General features: G+C 38.6%; 1 protein-coding gene across 1 annotated transcript; it reads right to left on the minus strand.

The window, feature by feature from the left end:
- Positions 1-641: 641 nt before the first annotated feature.
- Positions 642-18404, minus strand: LOC122308473 (conserved oligomeric Golgi complex subunit 1-like). Its single transcript, XM_043121820.1, has 6 exons — positions 15990-18404; positions 7187-7381; positions 4125-4405; positions 3103-3282; positions 2650-2827; positions 642-1979 (listed from the first exon to the last, which is right to left on the minus strand). The coding sequence occupies exons 1-6, from the start codon at positions 18147-18149 to the stop codon at positions 1806-1808; spliced, it is 3168 nt and encodes a 1055-aa protein (XP_042977754.1). The 5' UTR covers positions 18150-18404; the 3' UTR covers positions 642-1805.
- Between the last annotated feature and the right edge of the window lie 268 nt (positions 18405-18672).

Below are 18672 nucleotides of genomic sequence, written 5' to 3' on the forward strand. Positions count from 1 at the left end.
TTATATTATGTAAGAGATGGGGTTACGCCCGCTTGTTTCGAGGAGTACTGATACCTTACAACGAAAATGATCAATATTGTTAAGAGTTATAGCCCAGTAATTGCTAATGTTTATTTATATTTATCTTGTATTAGAGAATTGGTTTGGAATAATCCTAATTATTATATAGTTTTGGAATGTAAATAGGGAAACATCTTAATCTCCAAGTGATATGGGCTCGTTTAACTATTATATATGGTTAAGAAATGATGAAAATATGACAATTAATTAAGAGTGATGAATGACATCTCTCTCTAGGGTTGTTTTTGGCATAGTACTCATGAACCCTTCCTAGTATTATCAGGTAGTGTTGGACTGAACATGAAGCCAGTAAGCATCTGGTCTTTTCCGGATGATCAGCCACCATTGGGTCCGACACGAGCCAGATCGAGTACTCGAGCCAACCGAACAAGCCAATGATGCTTAGCTGGTCTTTTCGGATAATCATGAGCCACTTTGGGACTGGCACACGATCCAGACTAGTGGCATCAGATCACATTAATAGGGAATTAACCAATCAAGAAGCGGGCCGGGATCAAAGTTCAAATTCATGTTCATCTTATCTGAATATAGAAAGAAACTGAACCAAGAAAGATGTCAGCTGAGCTCAGACGTATCCTTAAATTTTAAACCCAAAAAATTCAGAATATTCAACATCCTCAAGAGAAGTATTTCATCCGTTCAAACATGCAAAACAAATTCATGCCAAGAGATCACCTGTTCTGTTGGGTTGGGTACAATAATCGTCTCTCTTTTCTTCATAAGTTTGCTTTAGTTGAGTGAAAATATATCTAAAAACAAGTTTCAGTGCACCAAAAAAGGAGATAATACACGGGGTATGCGAATGGTCATTTTAAACAAGATTAAATGAATATGAAAGAATCAACCAAAAAGACACAGAGAGAGCCCAGATTAACAATATCGAAGTCCAGTTTCTTCTAGACAACCTTCAACACAGCTCATCCCAGTTGGCTGAAAGAACAGAATAGAGGCCTCGTACCGTTTTGCCAAACAAACTTCACAGCTTTAGATCTTAACCACTAACAATGAAAATGAGTTTAGCAATGTCCTCTACTAGATCCAACATATGCCAACAAAACGTAGAAGCCAACCATCTTGCACATATATTTACCGCAAACAACTCAATGCCATGCACTGTCCAATTGTTATCCATATGACATAACTTCCCTTCCTATTAGAACATGATGTTGGAGCTCCCCTTCCACACCAGAACATCCTCTGGCTCTGACAACTCTAACCAAATGAAGCTTCCCCTAAAAGCCCTCACATTTGCCATGTTCTTGTAATATTTTCAGTAAAGATGTCTCACTATGTACTTTATTTGATACATTTCAACTTCACAATAACTAGGGAAAACACTGAGCTGCTAGCTCTTGGGCTGCTAACAATTTTTTAGTCTGTACCGCCTCAATTTGAACTGTATCATCTTTTTTATTTGGACATAATCTCCTCCCCCACATCTTCAGTCCCCATCTTCGCTTTCACTTGTAGAAATTCTCTGAAAAGTTCTTGATTCCTCTGCATACCATATACATAATATTCTTTCCACTTTCTTGTTTACTTCGAGGAAAATCTCTCAAAAATTCTTGATTCCTATCTATACTATATACATATTCTTGCAACTGAGGATCGGATTGTGATTTTGCTGTATCAAAGTCTCCAAATATTCATCAAGCTTCACATCTCCTTCAACTAAATAACGTTCACACCCATGGAGAAAAGGGAGGGAAGGACCCATTGGACAATCAAGAGTCTGATCTAGAAGCTGTGAAGGATGAAAGAAGACCTGCAGCTTGGACAGGTAAAATGTCTCCAAAAGTCGACATGGCAGCAGCTGATCTATCCTTGAATATGCCCACTTGCCCATCTGTAAGTATGGATCCCAATTTCAATGTGCTCTCTCCGAATCTGCTTCCAACCTGACCATTACGAGGAAAATATTTTAAACCTCAATTCCCTAAAATGCAAACACAAATGTATGACAAAATGTTGAAGCCATATTTACAAAAAAGATAAAGGCCATTAATCATGCTATATATGTCTTCACTCTCAAAAAACAATCTACAGAATCCCTTGCATGATTTCCATCTCAATTGACTTACTAAAGTAGACACCCAAATTAATCCCAATGTACTGCTATAACATTAAATAATCCAATACCCAAATCGGATGCAGGTTATTAGGTGAAGAGGCCCAACTCGGAAATAAAACCAGCATGCACTAATGTTGATATGATCCTGCGTGTCTGGTGTGGTGTATTTGGAGAGCGGGAGAAATAAGAGTAGCTTTAGAGATTGTGCGAAGGGGATGATGATGGACCTCAAATCATCATTTCTTAATTGTTTGATTACAAAATGAGCGAATAATTTTTGCTGCCACACCTACATATTTCATCAGCATATTGCATCTCATTGAATAGCACACGACATCCTAAACTGCGGTGTTTTATACGTGAGAGCGGACCATCAGGTAGGATGTGCAAATAGCAGAAATCCGGTCATACTCTACATAAATAGTCAACCAATCCCCATTCTCCCTGGAATGCCTTTTTTTTTTTGCTACTTTTTCAATGATAAATGGCGGTCCTACCTGCATGAAAGACTTCAGTAATGGTGCTGCTACCCCAAAACTGGAGTTATCATCCAAATCCATCTTTCGTGAAAGTTCACCATTTGTATAAGCTTTCCAGGACGTTCTTGAAGAGATATCATCTGAAGTTGTTGAAATAGATGTCTTAGTTGTGCCTCTTGAAGACAACGCTGGAGCACTGCATAATCAATGATTCAGGAATAAGAAATGTAACATGTTACAGAGTATTAAATGCTGTGCAGAATTTATTTTGAATGGGGTTGAGAAGAAATATATTAGCAAATAAGTTGTATGAATCAAGCAAGGACATACAAGATTGGGTTCAGATTCTCAGCACAGGTTTGGCAGATGTTAAAATAAAATAATATATATACTGATTCACGAAGACAGACATGAACTTATGCACACTCGCATATAATATGATAACTGACGAAAAGAAAGCAGAACACCAACCTGATTGGGAGATATTTGAAGCGAGGAACTGTAGAACATCTCATAATATTGGACTCCGAATTATTAGGCAGCTTTTGGACAGTATCCGTGTACATTCGATTAAGTTGCACAAAGAATCCAAAGAGGACAGCATGCCGCAGGTATGATTGCCTCTCATTCTCCCAGAGATATGGTTCATACCTTAAAGTTGAAACAAATCAAAACGCACCACCAAGTCAAAAGAGGTGAACATTTAAAATAAAAAATGACTAAAAGATAAACTATATAATGAAAGTTTTTTCATGAGTATATAATGAATTAACTAATAAAAACACCATGAAAAAAGCCTCAAGGTGTTTTCAGACAAAGATCGGTAGATGGTTCTGCCAAGGAATTGTTTTTTAGCTGTGTACTACATAAGCATACTAATCTATCTATCCTTGGCAAGACTAGTCACAATCTACTATAATTGTGAATGAACGACAAAGAGAACTATTTATCAAATTGTAATCATTTGTCAAACTTTAAAATTTTCACAATGCAATCCATAGAGAACGATGATGTTTTCCCTCTTCTGAAATCCACAGTAAGAGAATCTTGACAGATCATCCTTTTGTCAAACCATTAAAGTTTGAGTATCAAGAAATGAAAGTGTTAAATATCTTGTTGGGTACATTGGCCGACAGTCTGGATAATTGTTTCATTTTTACTCTGCATCAAATAGGTTTCTTCTAACATTCCAAGCACTTAACTTTTTTTCACAATCGTAGGCCATTTATGTCAATCCAAACTTTTTCCACGGTACTCGACAGTTGTACCTTCAAATTGAAAACTTTAACCATGACTTTTCAACCGACAGATCTGACAGCTCCCGGGCGAATATGTATATTCCTTTGAGGATACCATGTGGGACAAAGAAAAGCAATACAACCCCCATCTCTAATCCTAACCATGAAGGTGGCATTTTTAAAAATCCCAACATCTAAAATGAGCGCAGAAGAATAAAACCTCAAACTTTTTCTCTTAACCAGAATGTAACTTACGTGAGCCAGTCTATAGGATCCAATCTTTGTGAAAGACGATTTATTAATCCATCGATACGCTCTCTGATGACTGACTTTTTCTGGCCTTGATCTTGCTTCCGCCCGAAAGGCAACTTTGGCTTCATACTAGTAGACAATTCTTCACTCAAGCTGGAATCGCCCCCAGAAAGAACATCAGCAGCAAACCTCAAGTCCACTAAAATCTGTAAAACACCTTTTTCTGACAGTTGAGATCCACCAGCCTCTCTGGCAGAAAGAAATTCCCTGTAAATATCAATGACCTACACGGAAACAATGCTATTAATAGAGGAACAAAAGGAACTCAGGGACGCTATTGGACTCCCAGAATAGTAAAAGATCTAACCAACATAATGAGCAACCGCTGCCAAAAACGTTAAAAATAGGAAGAAAAAGAATTGACATTTTATAGAAGGAAACTTGCAAGGTATTCAGTCTAATGAGAGAACTTATTTGGTTCGGTTGGGCACTTGACTAAAAGACTTCACAGTATGAAAAGATCAATAATTATTTTATGAGAACATAAGCATACTTTGATTTCAGATTATCAAACGGGTTTATCTAATGAAACAGTTTTTTTTTTTTTTTTTTTGAAGAAGAAGAAACAGGCCCCTTTTATTGATGTAGTATCCCACCTTTTGTGGAGGGAAACCACTACGTACAAGTCAAACTTCAAGAAAAAACTATGCCATTTACAGGAATGAAACGAAAGGGAAAAGGACTAGTTTCTGAGACTGGGGAAGCCTGCTTTATCCAAAGTATATAATATTCCGAAAAGCTAGCTAGAAGACATCAAATAAGAACACCCACATGAATCTATCAAGAGCAAGAAGTCGGCTGACAGCGGCTGATCACAAACTCCTCTCTCTTTTTTTTTTTTTTTTTTTTTTTTTTTTCTCTCTTTTAACTTGTAGACAGTATCCATATCAAGTGAATCTATCAAGGGTAGTTCCTCCATGCATTTTCTAAATGGGAAGGAAAAATAACAAAATGCAATCCTCCAAACTGTACATCTTATAACACTGAATACAAAAATGACCAGCAGGGTTCCCATATCAATCTCATGACCATGCCACGGGTTTTGCCAGCTAGAAACAAAACGGCAAGATCCCAGCCAAAGAGTTGTGAAACTTTTTCCGAAGATTATCTACAAAGTGGATGAAACGGATGAATACAATTTGAAGAGCAAGTTTATGTTATCCCTAAGCTGGACACAGCATTTTTGTGAAACCCCTACGTAGCTATATCGAGGGGAGTTCTCCAGATTTACCAGATTCAAGGTGGGAAATGGCTTCAAGATAAAGTCCTGACATGAGGTAGGGTGCGGAAATCAACCTCTTAAGGGGACCTTTCCAATGTTGTTCATTATTTGCACAGGTTAAGGATTATTCGGTGGTAGAGAATTTTCCGATTTCAAACGGCTCCAATCAATGGTAAGTGGAATTTGTAGAGTTGCACATGATTGGGAGATGGATCACTTCTAATCATTCCATGCAAGGTTGTGCACTATTCAATTAAGATAGGGAAGAAAAGACAAGATGTGCTGGGCCCCATCTAAGAAAAGGATATTTGAAGTAAAATCGTTTAACCATGCCTTCTCACCCCAACGAGAGTTCCTCCTTCCCAAGGAAGAATGATTTGAGGAGTACGTTCCCTTGAGAGAGGCTTTCTTTGCTTGAGTGGCAGCATTAGGGAAAATTGTTACATAGGATAATTTGAGGAATCAGCAGGTTATATCGATAAATTGATTTTGTATGTATAAAAAGAACAAGAGGTGAATGTTCTAGTGTTGGAAGGGTCAGTTTGGCAACCAACAAAAGTGAGAATTAGATGGAAAATGATTTAAATTGCCTAATGTAAGGGCATAGTGCATATAGAGGGAGAGAAATGATCAAGGCTTCAAGAATCATGAGAAGACCATGGAGGAGCTTAAGGATTTCTTTTCTACATCCCTTTACCATTGGATGGTAGCATACATATGTTTCCACTTTTAGTTTTCAGGATCTTTTACACCCACTTACCTTTTCTAACTATGTGTATTTACCGGTATCCTCCTTGTAAGCTTGAGTAACACTTTTTTGCTCATTAATAAAATTATCTTATAAAAATACCTACATTCTAAGATTAATTTCCTACAACTAAATCATTGACAAGAAAAGAAACAGGAACTTGCATACTATGAAACCATGGTTGTGGTCCACAAATGATTATGCATTCCCTTATAAGATCAAATTCAAAAGACACCTAACAGTCCTAGGCTACCGTAGAAAATCTTTTTTTTGATCCACTATAATTCCTCAATTAAAGAAGGACCTCGAATCAGTGCTTCTCTAACTGTTTTTTCAAGAAGTGGATGGTTGTTGTAAAGGAAATGAAACTCTTAAAAACTTCAGTGTCATCACCCTTCTATAACAGCTGTTCCTTTGTCAATTTTCTTTAACCTGTATCCTTTTTAATTAGCAATTGGATGGTGCTCAATGGAAAACTTAAGGTATAGGAATTAGCACCCTTTTAACAGGCAGCTGAAAAGTAAAATTAATTTTTTAGATATGTGGAGAGTTAGCATGCATGCATTCAAATGCATCATTTTTAATAGGTAAATTCATTAAACTTGAATAAGTATGTTAATCAAATGCAGAGTTCAGCCACTGAATCACTATAGTCAAGGGCCCAATTCTAAAAACAATATATTATCTCTTGAAGATAACACTTCAGAGCTTCAATTACACCATGTTTAGAGGAAGGAAATCCCTTTAGTACCCATCACATACATCAAGGAACATATTTACCAACGCTTATACCAGACTGAAGATAAACCAATAAAAAAAGGAACATATTTACCAATAGCTATATGTACACGTTAGTGCATTAGCTACATCATTTATAAAAATAAAATAAAATAACCGTGTATAAAAGTGAACTGAACCAAAATTCTCTTCAACAATGATAAAGCTCAAACATTTACAGATGATGACAATGAAAAATAAGATATTCCAAAATAACAGCAAAGAAAAATCAAGCAAAATCTCCAGCAATTTCCATACCTTTTCCAGTAATCTTAATGCAAATTTTTGCAGAATCATTTTGTCAAGTACATGACCTCCAATACGATGAACTTCTTCACATGCTCGGAATAAAAACGACATAATATAAAGAGAAGGCATGGAGGGAAGAGATATTTTCATCTCTGATTGGCCCTCATCAGCCTGTTCTTGCTTGACTACCGTTTCTTCCCAGCCCTGCCAAAAAAAATCAAAAGATGGTTCAGCTTGGTTTACAAATTACCAAATATACATTGTACATCGGAAACAACATTGCATAGAAACACTTAACTCGTTTTTCATATAGAGTACAAGCACTGATAGACCCACGGTAGCCCTTTTTTGTTTCCATGGGGAATGTGGGTTGACCGTACAATCACTTTTTATTGTATTTTTTTAAATTTTTTTTGCAAAAGTTTATAGATAAATTTTTTCATCACCTTTTTCAAAAGAGCAGTATCATCAAAGGTATTCCTTTTTTTGGCTAAAACTAGCATATGATTATTAGTTGAGCGCCAATTCAGGTGAGGAATTGGAGAGAAAAAAAGCGGTGGTGGATGAATTAGAGAAGATCTCTTTAATGGAGGAAATCTCTTGGAGGCAAAAATCCTAGGTCCTTTGGCTGAAGGAAGGTGATAAGTGTACGAATTTTTTTCAACATATGGTTAACATTCATCGAAGAAATAATGCTATTGAGGCTCTTCATGATGGTGAAAACATCATTTCAGATCAAGAGGTCATTAAGGATCACATCATGAATTTTTATGAGAAGTTGTTTAGGGAAGAATACTCGTGGAGACCAAAGCTTGATGGACTGTTTTTTCACTCCATGGACCAGGTAAGTGCAGAATGGTTAGAGAGAGGTTTTTTTTTTTTTGATAGGTAATAAGAGATTTTATTCCAAGTAAATAGGCATAGCCCAAGTACACAGGAAGTATACAAGAGAATAATAAGAGAGAGCTTTTGAAGAGGATGAAGTTCTTGATGTGGTTAGAGGAATGGCAAGGGATAAGGCTCCGGGGCAGGATGGTTTCTCAATGGTTTTCTTTCAAGCTTGTTGGGAGTTGGGACATAGTGCGGGATAATATTATGAAGGTTTTTCTTGAATTTTATACATTTATGAAATTTGAGAAAAGTTTCAATGCTACACTTATCGCTGTTATTCCCAAAAAGGTAGGGGCTGTGAAGATGCGTGATTATCGTCCTATTAGTTTGGTAAATGGGGTATACAAGATCATCTCTATGGTGTTGGCTAATTGTATGAGTTTGGTGTTGGGAAAAATTAATCGAAATCTCAAAATGCCTTTGTGAGGGGGAGACAAAATCTTGATTCGGTTTTAATTGCTAATGAATTTGTGGATAGCAGAATTATATTAAATGAATCTGGAATTTTGATAAAATTGGACATGGAAAAGGCATATGACCATGTCAATTGGGATTTCCTCTTGTACTTACTTGGGAGATATGGTTTTGGGGAGAAATGGTGTATGTGGATCAAGCATTGCATTTTGACGTCGAGATTTTCCATATTGGTGAATGATACCCGGTTGGGTTTTTTAATAGTTCATGTGGTTTGAGACAAGGAGATCCGTTATCTCCTTTTCTTTTTGTTCTTGTCATGGATGCGTTGAGTAGAATGATTGAAGTGGCGGTAGAAGGAATGTTCTTGTCGGGTTTTAAGGTGGGAAATGAGTATCGGAATGACAATAAATTATCCCATTTTCTTTTTGCTGATGACACTTTAATTTTTAGTGAGCCCAACCAAGAACATCTTCAATCTTTGAGAGCCTTGTTGTTATGTTTTGAAGCTGTATTGGGTCTCAAGGATTAACCTTAACAAGTCTGCAGTATTTTGGAGTGTAAGATATCTTCATCCACCACAGCTTTTTTTAGATTTGGCTAATATTTTGGAGTGTAAGGTATCTTCATTGCCCCTGAAGTATCTTGGTCTTCCATTGGGCGCTTCTTATAAATCTGTTTTGATATGGGATTGGGTGATTGAGAAGATCGAGAGAAGGTTGGCTGGATGAAAAAAGTTATACTTGTCTAAAGGGGGACGGATTACTTTGATAGAGTACTTTGTCTAATCTCCTTTACGTATTTTCTTTCACTTTTACCTTTGCCGGCAAAGGTAGCAACAGAATTAATAAAATCTATCATAATTTCTTATGGGAAGGTATAGGAAAGGGAAAAAAGTTTCATTTGGTTAGTTGGAAGGTTTGTCAACCGATCTCTTATGGAGGATTGGGGGTGAGAAATTTGAGGATGTTTAACAAAGCACTTCTTGGAAAATGGCTTTGGCAATATTTATGGAAGAATGTCATTGTGGCAAAATATGGGAGTGGGTGGGGGGATTGGTGTTCTAATGAAGTTAGAGGAGTGTATGGGGTGAGTTTATCGAGGTTCATTAGGAATGGTTGGGGGGAGTTTTCGAAACATATTACATTTAAGGTGGGGGAAGGGAAGAGGATTATTTTTTGGCATGACATTTGGTGTGGGGAATCAGCTCTTAAAAGTGATTTTCCCTCTTTTTTTTTTTTGATAGGTAAACAGTAATATTAATAAGAATAGGCAAAGCCCAAGTATACAAGATGTATGATTTTCCCTCTCTTTATAGGATTGCAAAGGATCAAAATGCTGTTGTGGCAAAGTATCTCCAATGTACGGATTTTTTTTTTGATAGGTAATCAAAGATACTGTATTCATAAAATAGGCAAAGCCCAGGTACACAGGTAGTATACATGAGGAAATACCTAGCTAGAGGAAATAGAAAGAAGAAAATCATGGACACTTAGCCCGTTACAAACTATGGCCCCCACCCACAAGAACAATGTTTTAAAAAAGAAAACTTTTAGCACATCCATTGTTCTATCTCGATCTTCAAAGTTTCTAGCATTTCTATCCCTCCAAATGCACCAACACATGCATATTGGTACCAATCTCCAAATTGCTTCTACCTATGAATTACCGTATATTCCTCTCCAGCTTGCAATGAAATCCACCAATCTACAAGGCATGACCCATGACAACCCAACTCTTGAGAAAAAATCATCCCACATAATCCTGGCCAGCTCACAGTGCAAAATCAGATGATCAACTAACTCCCCATGCTTCTTACACATGCAACACCAATCGAGCACAATTACTCGTTTTTTCCTCAAATTATCGGTAGTGAGGATCTTATCCAAACGATGCTGTCCAATGTACGGATAATAATATTCTGTGGGATGTTTGATTTTATTAGAGATGCAAATGATTGGGAAGTGAATGTTGTTTCTGATTTTTTGGGAAGAATTTATAGTTCAAAAGTGATGCAGGGAAGAAAGGACAGTTTAATGTGGGACCATGCTGGAAATTCCAGGTTTTCAGTTAGTTCTTTTTATAAGGCACTTACATGTCAGTCTGGCTGTGCATGCCCTTGGAAAAGCATTTGGAGGTGAAGTTACCTACTAAGGTGGCGTTCTTCAGCTGGGCGGTTGCTCTAGGGAGAGTATTGACCACGGATAAACTTAGAAAATGTGGTTTGTGTATAGCTGATTGGTGTGTCATGTGCAAGAAGGATGGTGAATCTGTAAATCATCTCTTTCTTCATTGTGAGGTGGCAAAGACTTTATGGAATGAGCTTTTTGGTAGGACAGGTATATATTGCTCCAGTTGCTCCATAACTTATGGACAAGCAAACTTCCAAGGGTGCAGTGCACAGGACCGGGGTTTATTCTACAAGAGTGGGTCCAAAGGGCCCTGCTTTGGAGAGGTTCCATGACATCGAAAAAAAAATAAAAAAACTTATGGACAAGTTGATCCGACATCTGATTCACATTGATTCCCATCTCATGTCTATTTCTTTCTCCTCCTAATTTAAATATATTGCTTTCCTTATTGGGATATCTCAAAATACACATCCACTTCCTAGAAGTAAAAATACTTCAACATTTTTAGGATGTCTCAAAATACACATCCACTTCCTAGAAGTAGAAATACTTAACATTTTTAGGATGTCTCAAAATACACATCCACTTCCTAGAAGTATAAAAACTTCAACATTTTTCTAAATGTTATATTCCTTTTAGTTATAAGTAAAAAGAGATTTTATTAATCCACGTCATTAGGCAATGCCTGAGTACACAAGAAGTATACAAGAATGAGCCTAATTACAAACTACGCACTACGAAAAGTAGCATAAAAGTCATTAAAACTCATTCCATTCAATACAACAGATGAAGCCCAAACCAACAATGTATGAAAGAAAAAGGCCCTAAAACCATCCGGAGAGTGTTCCCTATTGTCAAAACAACGACCATTTTTTTTTTCCATATGCACCACATTAAGCATAGAAGCACCATCTTCCAAACAGCTGCAATATGACAATAAATCTATCACCCTCCTAGTGAAGATTTCATCCCATAAAGCCTTGACTATTTTACAATGAAGAAGTATGTGGTCTGCTAACTATTGTGTTTGCACATGAAGCACCAATCTATTATGTAGAGGCCACGTTTTTTCAGCTTGTCAATAGTCAATATTTTCCCATGGGATGCCAACTAGCCGAAGAAGGCAACCTTGAGGGGAACATTGCTCCTCCAATCGGCTCCCTAGACTTTGCTCTAATCACTTTCCCTCTTATTAGGTTGTGGGGGTTTTCATGAGGGACGAAGATAATTTAAATTGAAGAACATGTAGTTGAAGGTTGACGGGTTTACGGATAAAGTTAGATCGTCATGGGCCTCATATCAACTCATGAGCACTCCTAGCTTTGTTTTAGCTAGGGCTATAAATAAGTCGGTCCAAAATTTTTTGTCCAGACCGAATTCTAGACCGGTCGGTCTCGGTCTCAAAATATGTGGACTGCTGAAATTTGGTTCGGTCTCGAGGTCTAAAAATTTTGAACTGAATCAAACCGAACCCCTATATATATATTTTTAATAATTTAATATATTATTTTTATATAATAATTATATAAGTTAATGATGTAATTTTCATTTAATTTATTATCATTAACCATATAAAATAATATATGCTTAATAATTATGCATACTAAAGAGTAAAGTCTAAGTAGTAACTATCAATATTATAAATATAATTATAGTAAAACACTTTTTTAATGAGTTAGTTACATAATCTACATTAATAATTCACTTAATTTTAATTTAGTAATTTAAATAATTTTTTTATTAATTCATTTGAAAAAAATAATTAGGCCGGACCGACCGGACTCAATCAAACCAATAGCTACCGGTCCAGTCTGATCCCTATGGATGTTCAGTTCGGTCCAGGGAAAAAAATTTCAGTCTATCACTAGACTGGACTGATTTACAGCCCTAGTTTTAGACGGGAAACTTAAAGATTTGAAAAATGATCTAAGAAAATGGAATATGGAATTTTTTGGGAACATTAATGATCAGCAAAACAATTTGTTTCAGGAGCTGCAGCAATTTGATGAAAAAGAGGGGGATGGAGCTCTTTCGGCTGATGATACGGCAAGGAAAATGATTTTATTAGCTGAGCTGGAAAACATATTCTTATGGAGGAGATCTCTTGTAGACAAAAATCTTGAGCCCTTTGGTTGAAGGAATGGGATAAGAGCACAAAGTTTTACCACAGAGTAGCTAATTCCCATCGAAAAAACGACGTCATTGAGGTTCTTCATTTGGAAAGCAGGGTTTTTCAAATAGAGTCGCTATTAAGGATCACATTGTCCATTTTTATGACAAGCTTCTGACAACGCAACCAAGGGAGGCCCAAGGTAGACGGACTAGTTTTTTATTTGATTGACCAATCAAGTGCAGCTTGGTTGGAGTGGTCAAACGCCGTTTGAAGAGGATGAAGTGCTTAGCGTGCTAAAAGGGTTGGACAAAGACAAATCACCGGGCCAGATGGGTTCACAATGGCTTTCTTTCAGGCTTGTTGGGACATTGTCAAGGGGGATCTCATGAAGGTTTTTCTTGAATTTCACTCATTAATGAAATTTGAGAAAAGCCTTAATGCCTTTTACATTGCCCTTACTCCAAAAAGGGCAAGGTTGGTGGAGGTGCAAGACTTCCATCCCATAAGTTTGGTGAGTGGGATTTACAAGATCATCTCAAAAGTTCTCGCTAAGTGGCTAAGTGAAGTTATGGGGAAGATCATCTTGAAGTCACAAAATGCCTTTGTTAAAGGAAGGCAAATTCTAGACTCGGTCCTCATTGCTAATGAATGCTTGGAGAGTAGAGTTAGAACCAGCACCCCAGGTATCTTATGGAAATTGGATATGGAGAAGGCTTTTGATCATGTGAACTGGGATTTCTTATTGTATATACTTGGTAGATATGGCTTTGGGGCAAAATGATGTCAGTGGATAAAACATTGCATCACAACTGTTAGATTCTTAATTTTGGTTAATGGCACTCCCGAAAGGCTTCTTCAACAGTCCTCGGGGCATGAGACAAGGGGACCCTTTATCCCCACTTTTATTCATTTTAGTGATGGATGTGCTGAGTAGTATGTTGGAGGGGGTGGTGGACAGGGGCGGGCTTCTCGGTGGGTGGTTCCTCACATGGTAGCTTATCAGTCTCTCATCTCCTTTTTGCCGTTGAGTTGTTGTGATCCGGATCCCGATCACATTTGCTCCTTGAGAGCCCTCCTACTTTGCTTTGAAGTTGTCTCTAGTTTGAATTTATCAAAATCTGAAATAGCTCCTTAAATTCTAAGGCTGGAAGTCTTTCAAGTATGGTAGTAAGTGGGGTGGATGGTGTTCTAAAGAGGTTAGGGGGTCTTATGGAGTAAGCCTATGGAAATGCATAAGAAAGGGGTGGAACACTTTTGAAAAACATCTCAAGTTTGAGGTGGGTGATGGAGCACGAACCCACTTTTGGTTCGATGTATGGAGTGGTGAGATCTCTCTTCTACTGCATTTCCAGTTGTATTTAACATGGCTGGTAATCAGCAAACCCCAATTTCAGAAGTTTTATGCCGTGCCAATGGGATGGTAACTTGGAATGTTACTTTTTCAAGAAACGCTCAGGATTGGGAACTTGAAGAGTTGGCAGATTTTTACAGCTATTTGTATTTAGCAAAGCTAGGAGTAAATGGGGGTGACCGTATGTTGTGGACTCACACAGGGAGCAAAAAGTTCACTGTTAAATCTTTTTACAAGGTTTTGACAATCCAAAAGCCTTGTATCGTTTCCGTGGAAGAGTATATGGATGGTGTTAGAACCGTCTAAAGTCGCTTTCTTTACCTGGACAGCAGCTCATGGAAAGATTTTAACGGTTGATAATCTTAGAAAGCGAGGTATGTTTGTCATGGAATGGTGCTACATGTGTAAAAAGAGTGGGGAATCAATAGATCATTTGCTTCTACATTGTGAGGTGGCTGGGGAGTTATGGGCTGGTATCCTCAGTAGAGCTGGGCTGAGTTGGGTAATGCCTAAATTTGTGGTAGATCTACTTGCATGCTGGAATAGGTCTCACAACTGCACTCAACTGGCAGCAGTGTGCGGATGATACCGTTGTGCTTAATGTGGTGCCTATGATCGGAAAGGAATGATTGGTGTTTTAACAACATGGAGCAGGTAGTGGGGGATATCTGGAATTTTTTTGTGGTCTCTCTTTTCCAATGGTTTTCTGCTATCTTATTGAAGGGTGGGAATGTTCATGAGTTTTTATCCTCTTTTCAGCTCACTAAAATGTAACTAGGTGTCTCACTTTGTATACTTCCTGTATACTTGAGCACTGCCTAATTTCTTTCTAATCAATAAAGATTATTACTTATCAAAAAAAAAATTATTAAATTCTAGTCAGTTTGGACTCAAACCCGGTTTATAGCGATCTATCTAAAGATGTTTCATTACCATTTATAACAAACAATGTTCCATTATTCATTTTTTTCAACAAAGACAAAAGGGAGTGCTGATTTGACTTCTATTTTCTGTTTTACTGGTATCAATCCCAAGAAAATAAATTGGAGTTTACTCCCTCAAATCTTACTGCACAATTCACAGTAGTTTAACAGGCCAAACAATTATAATCAGATCCTAACAACAAGCTTACTAGAATGAGTCATTTTATCCTTATCTACCCCAACCTTGAAATTAATTATAACATGAACACTTATCGAAAAAAAAAAATTATAACATGAACTACTAAACCTTCCTTTTCTTAAACAATCAGATATCTCGTTTATAAAAATCAAGATTTCTATGATGCTGTATATGCAAAAAAAGTGGTGAGATTGTGGATCATCTTCTACTACATTATGAGGTTGCTAGAGCATTATGGGAAGATGTCTTCAAAAGGTTAGAGCTAGCCTGGGTTATGCCTGCTATGGTGGTCAAGCTTTTGGCCAATTGGACGAACCGAGGCGGTATTCCACAAATCACAGCTGTGTGGAAGATGGTTCCTATTTGTATTCCTCGGTCCATATGGCAGGAATGAAATGATCGGACATTTGAAGAAAAGGAGCGTTCTTGGAGGAGATTAGATTACTTTTTGTTAGAACTTTATTTCTATGGGCCAAAGTTGTAGATTTCAATGGCCTCAATTTTCATGATTTTCTTGCGTCCATTTCTTCTTCCTAAATACGTGTTACTTCTTGTATACCCCCCTTGTGTACTTGGGCTATACCTATTCTTATTAATACAATCCCTTACCAAAAAAAAAATCTATGATGACAGTTATATACATTCTTTTTTGTGTATTTAAGACCACAAATGCATGCTGAAAAAGGCAAAAGTATGGGGAAGAAAGGGGCATAAAATATGATGAAAGAAGGAGAAAAAAAAAAAAAAAGAGAGACAAAGAGGACAAAGTTGTCTACAAATATCGCATACCCTCAATGGAGTTGTTGATGATAATGCATCGTCTTGTCCAAGATACCGAGAAACAATAGTTGAAAGCTCATCTGATAGCCATAATATCCATAAATTGTGTGCTCGAATGCAAAGATCTCGTGTAAGCCTACTGAATTCTTCAAGTTTTGGGCTTGCAGTTTCACCGGCTCCAAGCAATGCTGCAGTGGCTAATGAAGTTCTTCTTTTAGTGCCAATGGGTGTTTGTCTTCCAGGGCTATCAGATACGGGAGAATCAGCAGTCACTCTAGATTGTTGTCTCAGCAAGGAAGGTAACTTGTCGAAAACCACAGACACAAAAGTTTCATTTACCCAAAACCTTGGAGAACCAAGTATCACTGGGATGTGTTTCGAGTGGTTCTGGAATGCAAACAGCAGTCGCCCAATGAAAAGAGATCTCTCAACAATTATAGCTGGTGGAAGAGGTTGACCTTCCTTGTTGGCATTTTCCATGGCCTCATATAAATTGTCAAGCTCACTCCTTAATTGAACCAATATAGTGGACATGCTCTCATAACACTTGTTTTGTAGATAAGGTGCCAGATCCCTTAACCTTAGAGCTGCTTTTGGAGATTCTAAGAAGCTGAGCAGGTCCTCAAGAATGCTCTGACAACGGCTATCCATTGCATCTCTGATTCGACTAACTTGGGGACCAAAATAGGCATTCAGACAAGTCTGGAAATCGTTCTCTTCTGACGGTGCTTTAAAACCAGAAAGCACACCAACCTTCTTAGCATTAGATTCAATAAACCAAACCCCACCACCCGTAGAAGGTCTGTTCAAGTACCCCTGGAAATCAATTTGTCCACCAGAATAATTCTCCCCAATGGCACGAGTCGATTCCACCACATTCACAACCCTCGTCAGATCCTCAAACCCAATGTCCATAATCATTTTCATCCTCCTCACAAAAGCATCCTCGAAGATCTGATCCCACAGATCAGATTCATCCTCCAAAACAAGTTCTCTTATCCTAGTCCAAGGCAACTCAATCTCCGACCCAAAAACGCTCTTCAACCACTCCAAACTCCCTGCCAACACAGTCTTACTCTCTACGGTCTCCCTTATGGACTTCTCGGCCAAAGCAAGCTCTTGTCCAGAACCAATGGAATCAATCAAATACCTCCCATTGATCTTATTGACAAGTTCTCGCCCACATTCCCTTAACCACAGAGAACAGGACCTCGCAATATACTCCTTATCAAGCATGACCATGACGGATTCCAACTTATCCCTAAACAACTGCCAAAGCCGAACCTCCTCATCCGGATTCGGAATCCCTCCGAATAACTGAGATGCGGGAGGCGAACCCAGTACGACTTTATAAAACGACGGCATATCATTCAACACTCGCAAGAACAACTCACCCACTTGGCCAACAGTGATCTGAATTATACTCAAAACCTCGCAAAACACGGAAACTACGACGTCGCAAGTAGCATTGTGATTGTGAGCACACGTACCTAGTGTCTGCGAAATCCACGACTTCCTGGTGTCCAGAAAGAGCGACAGAACCTGCTTAGGGTCCAGCTCGTCGATCACTGCCACGCCGGCCAACGCATCGGCGTAGGCCGAGATCGGAAGGCCGCGTTGTTCGAGCAACCGTTCTCGACCCCGCTGCGAGATCTGAGCCTTGAAGCTCTCCACGATCTGCCATTGGTGCTGAAGCAGAGGGAAACTCGACAGGATCGATAACTCTCCACGATCCTCGTTGTTCATCAGTCTGTCATGCACGTGCTTGGCACGTGAGTACCGTGCGGCGGCTTCCAGAAACATGGACTCATCGAGGCAGCCCCAGATGTTCTCGGGCGTGTCGACGAGGTACTTGACTCGGCAGGCGATCCCGTAGGTCCTCGTTCGTGTCAAATTAGGATTGGAGTTGAACTTGGGGGTCTCGGAAGAGAGGGAACGGATCGCATTGTTGATAGAGGAGAGATTGGAAGCGATAGACTGGGAGTAATTCTTCATGAGAACGATGGAATCGGCGGAGTCGATGAGGTCCCGGTAACGGGTGCCGACGAGCTGCCGGAGCTCCTCCTGCTTGAGCTGGATCTGTGCCCGGGTCGAAGCCTCCACATTTCGGATCTCCGACACGGGCTTGGAACGGAAGAGCGATACGGCTTCGGATTCGGCTGAGGGCATGGTAACGGAATTGGAGAGACTATCTTCAATTCCAACAATTCATTCATACAAGTTTTCGCCCTGTATCGGTCGATTTCAGTTCAGATCTGGAGGGAGGGATTTGATCGGATATTTGGAAATTTGAATAATGTTATTATAATTTCTAGGGGAATCAGAAGTCCGGGGAGGTTTTCGGAGCTGGGGGAAGGTGGGGTGAGTGAAGGGCAATGATGGTGGCGTCTGGTGTTGCACCTGGTAGGATGTAATCGCTGCTGCCCAGAAGAATTGGGCCTAATATAGCCTTTTTAACAGAGCCGATGAAAGCAGCCAAGCCCAGGTCCATAATATAAGATACGAGCCCACTCCCATTTTTTTTATAGAAAATATTGCAGAAAATTAACTCTCTCTCTCGTACTCCAATTCCCCCTCCTGCCCTTTTTACCTGACAAAAAATTTGAAAAATAAAAAGAAAACAAAAACTTTCTCAATCTTTAGATCCCCCTCTATTCATCCTTCTTTAACTTTTATTTTCCCCAACTCATAT

This window comes from Carya illinoinensis, chromosome 4 (assembly GCF_018687715.1).
Source record: "Carya illinoinensis cultivar Pawnee chromosome 4, C.illinoinensisPawnee_v1, whole genome shotgun sequence".
Lineage (NCBI taxonomy): Eukaryota > Viridiplantae > Streptophyta > Magnoliopsida > Fagales > Juglandaceae > Carya > Carya illinoinensis.

Excerpts from the sequence above, each read along its gene's own strand:
- LOC122308473 (XM_043121820.1), bottom strand. The coding sequence starts at position 18,149 with ATGCCCTCAGCCGAATCCGAAGCCGTATCGCTCTTCCGTTCCAAGCCC. Across the intron at positions 7,382-15,989 it reads CATCAACAACTCCATTGAGG|GGCTGGGAAGAAACGGTAGT; the intron begins GTATGCGATATT and ends TTTTTTTGGCAG. Across the intron at positions 4,406-7,186 it reads CATTAAGATTACTGGAAAAG|GTCATTGATATTTACAGGGA; the intron begins GTATGGAAATTG and ends GTTTCCGTGTAG.